Here is a 7,459-nt window from a genome sequence, read left to right on the forward strand (position 1 = left end):
AAGTCCAAAACCAAAAGATATTCAGTTTATGATGAATTATGACAAAGACAAGCAGCAAATTACCTCACGTGAAAAGCTGGAAACAGAGAATGATTTTGTTTAAAACTAGATTCATAATCCTGATGCACACAATGAATAGTTAAAGCCAGACCACAGATGTGTATTAATCGGCGTATCGGCTAATAGTATCAGCTAAATAAGTGGTGTACATACAGAATACATACAGTCATCTTTTTGTGTTGATTTCTATCACAGCTATGGAAACTTCCTGTAATATCTGAGGTCAGATCAGAGGCAGGCAGACGGAGTTGGAGGGAGGGGGAGGTATGAGTGTATGTATAGCCAACGTGCATCTGTTTGATCTCTTGAATCCACATCAGCGATTGGCTGGTGACCTGGTTGGATCGTTAATGTGGATATGAGGATGGGGCGGGGGGGTTAACACTGACAAGCCTTTAACAGCCGGACTGTTGGAGCACCGAGGTAGTCCGTCGTGTGCTGCTCTGATGGTATGTGCACCTCCATCTCCAGCAGCTTGGGCTCATTTACAGCAATCAAAGAGCCTTCTCCTCTGGGAGATTAACTCATTCTGTCATCGGTGGGCCGGCCGTCCCGGAAACCATGACGATTAAGAAGATGTGTCGTAAGTACATGACTGCGTGTGGAGGCTGATTGTGATGGTTATCACGCACTGCATAAGGTCGCCATCACACGGCTGATGGACTGAGAGTATTTACATTGAGGACCCTGATGTTTATCCAGTCTGCTTCACTTAGAGAGTCACTGTGGGAGACTTTTCTGTCTGGCCCACGAGGGCACGAAAACATCTACGCCATCACCACCAAGCCAGCAGGAGCTGCTTCCTTGTTTCTTTGCCCCTGAGCTGGACTCACTTTGAACCCCTGCTTTCAGCTCTCATCACTAACATGTGTTTCTCAAAGCTCCCTCTCAAAGACTGGGCTTCCCTTCAAAGGGGGAATGCCTCCTGGTCCACAGCCTACCTGGCAGAGTAGTAATACCTCTGTCATGTTGCTACGAAATCCAGGATTTACTCTAAGCTGCCTGACCAAACAGTCTGAACTTGCTGACTTTAGTTGCTGTGTTTTGTTTGGGATGCTGGGCAGTAATATGATGTAACAGTCGTGTCTGCAACCATTCGTTCCTCGCCTGGCTGTTGCTCTGATTCTCTGGTCGGCATCTGTTTCTTGCGTCCCTATAAACTGCATCCCCTTACTTTGGTAAGTACTTTTCAAGCAAGTCGTTAGAAATGAAGGAGTGAAATTCAACCCAACAAGGCTGTAAATAGTTTCTGTTTCCCTCAGTTGTAATTGCCATCGGGACAGCGCAGTTGGAGCTGGTTCCTCGAGGCCAGCTACGTTTCGTCTTGAGGCGGCTCTTGACAGTTCCTGGAGCAGGAAAATAATCTGCCTGTTGGGGAAGGAAGACAGATTTGCAGAGCAGCTTCAGGTCCCTGAGTGTGTCCTTGCAGCTTATACTCCTCTGTGCCGCCCTCCTCGCAGGATACATGCTGTTGCTTTATTATTTCAGGGCCTCCATCTGACCTGCTCAGGGAACAAAGGTTTAATCATCCTTATTCTTACTGTGACTCGTGTGACTGGGGCTTAAGTTGCTTTACACATGTACACAGGGCTGGGTATCTTATCTCAATACCTTGAAGGTATGGCCCGAAATAACCCAGTACCAAGTAGCATGGAAACTCAAATCGAACGATACCTATGATTGTTCTGTTTTGTGCACGGATCTAGAAAATGCATGGTTTTGCTTGTAGCCAATCACCACAAAAGTTCTTCGACTTAATGCAAAGTCGCAGCAGCTACCACCCATACAGCTGAGAGCGCCTGCCTGCACACGGCCCTGAACACAGAGATGTCTGAGCCGGCCGCTAGCAGCTAACGGTGCAAACAGCGCGAAGTGCGGCAACAGTGCTGACGTAACAGTTTTAACCTTGGGGGGGAATCGGAGGGTGGGCGTTACACTTCTGCAACAGCAATATCAGCGGGAACTGTTGTAGGTATTGGTATTGGTATCATTTAAGGGTACTGGCATTCCCATTTTTTAAATGATACCCAGTCGTATATTAGGAAGTTCATGACCTTTTTCCGTACATGTTGGAACAGAATTACCCGCATTGTCAAAAGTATTAAGCAAAGCAGCCTTTACCACGCCTTGATTTTGACCTCAATTTTGAGTTTGTCCACCAGGTTTGTTTTGGGTGATTCCCCCCATCCCTTCCCCTATTAGACAGCTACATCTCGAATGTGGTCGACTGATGTTACCAAACAATGTTGATGCTGAGAATGACATAAGGATTGAAAAGAGGATTTGTGAAGACTGTAACAGTGGAACATCCTCCCCCTCCTCTCCTCCGCGCTCCGCTCACCGAGGATTATATCTTTGCAATTGAAACCTAGCAGGACATTCTCCGCCCCCAAAATATACAATTTCAGATCACGCCGGCAATCCGTCTTTGTGCCAGAACGGGCGACTGTTGCATAGACTAGAAAGGGGGGCAGAGATATGGCCGGAGAGTGGAGGTGAAAGCGTGACAGCAGACCAACTAGTAGGTTACATTTTTTTGTGATCCCCTTGTCTAATGTACTTTTTTTTTTTTTTTTTTTTGCAACTGTTTCCCCACCGCTGCAGAAAATGCTATCCGCTCAGCTGATGGATTATAATCATGTCTGATTGCGATTGTCTCACTGAGTCAGACTGTTTGTAAATGTGACATTCATACTTCTGACAAGGATTTGGCATGGCTGCGCCGCTCTCAAGATGTGTTTATATACGATTAATGTTTAGAGATGTTGGCGGTGGGGTCCCCGTTGAGTAGAAACGTGCTATTGGACAGTGGACACATTCTTATTGGTTGACTCTTTCTTTCGTGTTGAAGGTGATGACTTTGCCTCGGAGGAAAATTTGATTGCTTCCATAGCAATCCTTACCACACAGGAGCTAAAATAGACTTTGACGGATGATTAGTAACAGTTGGCGGGTGTTTATTGGAGCTGGCTGTTTGCGAACTTAATTGCATTCAGACAGATACAAAACTTGAATTTCATCAATGTCAGATTATCTTTTTTAACAATGCCAGTGCTGTTGCTTAAAGCATAACTGTCGGTTGAACCGTCCACCACTTTGGATCAGACTGAAATAGCTCAACCACCATTGGATAGAAAGTCATGAACTTTTCTGCAAACATTCATGATCCACAGAGGATGAATCTTTAAACCGTTGGTGATCCCCTGATTTTTCATCTAGTCTCACCATAAGTTTTTGGTGTTTAGTGGAATATCTCAACAACTATTGGATGGATTGCAATGAAACTGGATATAAATGTTCAAGTTGCCAAGAGGATGAATCCTAATGATTTCAGTAATTCCTTGACTTGTCGTCTAGCGCCACCAGCAGGTCAAAAGCTTCACTTATCCAGTGAAATATATCTACAAGTTGGATTTGCAGAAAATTGTCTTATCAAGATATTTATGGTTCATCTGAGCCGCCAGATGGTTTGTTACACCATCTGAGAAGCCGTCATTGGAAACTGTTTGGAATAGTGCAGGCGCTTTCAAAAAAATACTTGGCAGGTGATTGGATGAACCATCTGTCAAACCAAATCAAACCCTTATTGAAGCCAGTTGGGAGATAGTGAAAACATATTTTTCATTGAAATTAGCCTTCAGTGCCGTTCTTTGTTCTTCCTTCAATGGAGAAAATACTCTCCAGCTCTGATATAACTGAGGCTATTATAGCATCTATGTATCTAAACCCCTTCAGAAACCCATTGTTGTTTAGAACAAACAGCCGGTTCTCTGGATCGTCTCACACACCTAAAACTCGCCCATAGCTACCAGTCTCTCCTCACAGGATGCTGATTGGTCCGTGCTCTTTCCTCCCCAGACTCATTACAGAACACATTACTCGAGGCCTGACAAGATCTGTGATTCTCAAGTGATCAAGTGATCCGCCGTGAAAGCTAAATATATGATTCTTAGACGACGAATCCTTTTAGCACCACCATGCGGATTACATTTGTGATTTTGAGAAATGTCTCAACAACTGTTTGATGGATGTAAATTTCTTACAAATAGTCTTGTTCTCCTCAGGACCTCTCATTTTGCGCCATCATCATGTCATAATTTTGCGATTTTGTCATTTGTTTGATACTTTATTTACGACCAAATACCTTCAAATTCAGTCAAAATCAGCAAATTACCAAATGTAGAACGCTAACTCGCAAAAAACTAAGAAGTTGAACATGGTAAACATTGTACCTGCTAGACATCAGCCTGTTAGCATTGTGAGCATGTTGAAGTGCTGTTAGCATTTAGCATCAAAGCACCGCTGCTCCCTTCAGTACAGTTTCACACAGCAGCTCGCATGGCTGCAGGCTCTTAGTCTTCCACCAGTAAGTAACTTCCCCTCCGACCCGTCAGTCACGGATAGTCAGACAGCCAGGGGCCACATCTCACGGCTCCTAACTGACTCACTCATCAGCTATATCTCTGCAATATCAGTGACTCCATATTGTGTAGTATTAACATTCTAGCAGTTTCCATTTAGAGAGAGACGATTACGTCTCTTGAGTTGTTTCTTTACGTCCTGTTTAGTCATCGCCTGCTGTGTTTGGTTTGCCTGCAGTCGTGCGTCTTTACTTCCCTAATGAACCCAAACCAAGTGCTCAAAGGACATTCCTGTTCCTGGTCTTCCCTCAACCCCCTTTTTAAGCCGAAGTCAGCCAGCCAGAATGGCAACTATGTGAACCCTCACTAGCCACTGGGGACGAACGCTTTGTTAAGATGAGTCTATAAACAATCCAGCGTCTTCACATTTGATGAATCAGTTTAAGAGCACATCTTTAACCAACACTGAACGCTGTGCAGGCCAGCATGTGCTGAAGGATGTTGAAGCATGTTTTGGGTTTTTTTCCACAGCAGCAGTTAAACCCCATCTCATCCCACCGTCTCCACAGGCAGGATGACAAACCAGTCGACAGCCAACCAGTCCAACACAAACAAGAAGGAGAAAGAGGAAAGCCAGCGAGATGACAACACAGACGTTGCATACAAAGATGCAGGCCACTGCAGCCGCAACACCCACAACCTGCTGCTGGCACTCACCGTTTTGGGTATGCACGGACCGTGAAACTCTCTATTATTACGCTATTCAGTGTGTAACTGCAGCACATTTCCATTAGCTCGTGAAAGCTGTGTTGTAGTTGTTAAAGAAAATAGAATGAAAGTGAAGAAAAAGCTTTTGGTTAACTTAATTTAACGTCCCAAATTGAATTCCATTTGTGGTCGGTTTTATTGTTCAGAAAATAGCTTTTTGTGCTGCAGAAAATATTAACACACACACTTGATGTACAGAGTCTGTGATCATTTTCCCATGAGACGTCCTCTGTATAGAAAAGGCCCTGCAAAGTAGAGACGTGTGTTATTTTTCTCTGTCATTTGTCACCCAGATTTAAACACGTTTACATTAAAGTAGACGGATCTCATTAGTCAGAGGTCTTACATGTCAGATGTAAGACAACACTTTTTTTTGCGAGGGAAGAGAAGTAGAAGAAGTAGAGTCCTCAAAAAAACTAGAAACTAGAGGGTCTAGATATGTCTCATATTTGGCTGATCATTTTCATTTTCTTTACAGTTATTAACTAAGAACACACAGTATCTGCTATTAAACTCTCCCCTTCCTTTATTTCCTTTCCTCCTCTCCTTTTTTCTCTCTTCCTTCCTTCTCCCATCTCTCCTTTCTCTCCGCCCTTTCCTCCTCTCTCCCCTCCTTTCCTCCTCTCTCCCCTCCTTTCCTCATTCCCTCTCCTCTCATCTCCTCTTCTCTCCTCCCCTTTCCTCTCCCGTCCTCTCCTCTTCTCTCCTCTCCTCCTCCCCGTTCCTCTCCCGTCCTCTCCTTTCCTCATCTTCTCTACTTTCCTGCCCCCTTCCTCTCCTCTCCTCTACTTGCATCCCCTCCTCTCTTTTCCTCTCCTATCCTCTCTTCTCCTCTACTTCCCTCCCCTCCTCTCTTTTCCTCTCCTCCTCCCCTTTCCTCTCCCGTCCTCTCCTTTCCTCCTCTTCTCTATTTCCCCCTCTTTCCTCTCCTCTCCTTGCCTCCCCTCCTCTCTTTTATTCTCCTTTCCTCCTGTCCCCCCCACCTCTCCCCTACTCTCCTCATTTAACATCCCAAAATTAATTCCATTTGCGGTCAGTTTTATTGTTGTAAAAATAGCCTTTTGTGCTGCAGAATACATATATATATAGTGTGTATACACACACTATATATATATATATATATATATATATATATATATAAACACACTTGATGTACAGAGTCTGCGATCATTTTCCCATGAGACGTCTGTGGCTCGTTGTTGTCTTTAGTCTTCCTCTGTAAACACTCTGGTATGTTTCTACATTGTCAAAGAAAAGGCCCTGCAAAGTAGAGACGTGTGTTATTTTTCTCTGTCATTTGTCACCCAGATTTAAACACGTTTACATTAAAGTAGACGGATCTCATTAGTCAGAGGTCTTACATGTCAGATGTAAGACAACACTTTTTTTTGCGAGGGAAGAGAAGTAGAAGAAGTAGAGTCCTCAAAAAAACTAGAAACTAGAGGGTCAATCAACATGTGGTTAAAACTACAGAGTTTTAGATATTTCTCATATTTGGCTGATAATTTGAACACATTTTCATTTTCTTTACAGTTAACCAAGAACACACAGTATCTGCTATTTAAACTCTCCCCTTCCTTTATTTACGTTCCTCCTCTCCTCTCCTTTTTTCTCCCTTCCTCCCCCATTCCCTCCCCTCCTCTCCTCTCCTCTCATCTCCTCTCCTCTCCTCTCCCCTCCTCTCCTCTCATCTCCTCTCATCTCCTCTCCTCTCATCTCCTCTCCTCTCCTCTCCCCTCCTCTCCTCTCATCTCCTCTCCTCTCCTCAGGTGTTGTCATGGGAGTGCTGTTTGGGATGCTGCTGCGTTACATGTCGGTGAAGGACAACTCCGCCCTCACGTTGGTTTCCTTCCCTGGAGAAATCTTGATGAGGGTGCTGAAGATGCTCATCCTGCCTCTGATCATCTCCAGCCTCATCACAGGTGTGTCCCTGCACACACATGCAAGCACAGACACACAGGAAGTAATGTTTTCTCTTAGAGTGTAATATGTCCACAAATATTGGACATTCATTCAGAGTTCCAACTTTTCAACTCATTGTTCGTTATACTAACATGCTAAACATTTGCATATTACCATGCTAACTGTACATGGTATCAAGAGAAAATGCTAAATGTAACATGCTAAATGTAAGCATAACATGCTAAATGTACATTCTTATGTTAGCATTTTATATGTACTGCTGGTTCTATGGCTAACAAAACATTGCATGCTAAATGCTAACACGTAAATATGTGTGTAACACAAATGCTAAATATCATCTTGGGAAC

At 43.9% G+C, this 7,459-nt stretch overlaps 1 protein-coding gene across 1 annotated transcript in view; it reads left to right on the forward strand.

Annotated features, from left to right (window-relative positions):
* The first annotated feature begins 621 nt into the window (after positions 1 to 621).
* slc1a9 (solute carrier family 1 member 9) overlaps positions 622 to 7,459 on the forward strand; it is a 17,479-nt gene continuing 10,641 nt past the window's right edge. Inside the window, exons 1-3 of the mRNA XM_076081531.1 lie at positions 622 to 643; positions 4,991 to 5,146; positions 6,959 to 7,111. Coding sequence (XP_075937646.1) covers positions 622 to 643; positions 4,991 to 5,146; positions 6,959 to 7,111 — 331 coding nt within the window. The remainder of the gene's footprint in view (positions 644 to 4,990; positions 5,147 to 6,958; positions 7,112 to 7,459) is intronic.

Source organism: Anarhichas minor, unplaced genomic scaffold, assembly GCF_050575085.1.
Source record: "Anarhichas minor isolate MPS153535 unplaced genomic scaffold, ASM5057508v1 ptg000007l, whole genome shotgun sequence".
NCBI lineage: Eukaryota > Metazoa > Chordata > Actinopteri > Perciformes > Anarhichadidae > Anarhichas > Anarhichas minor.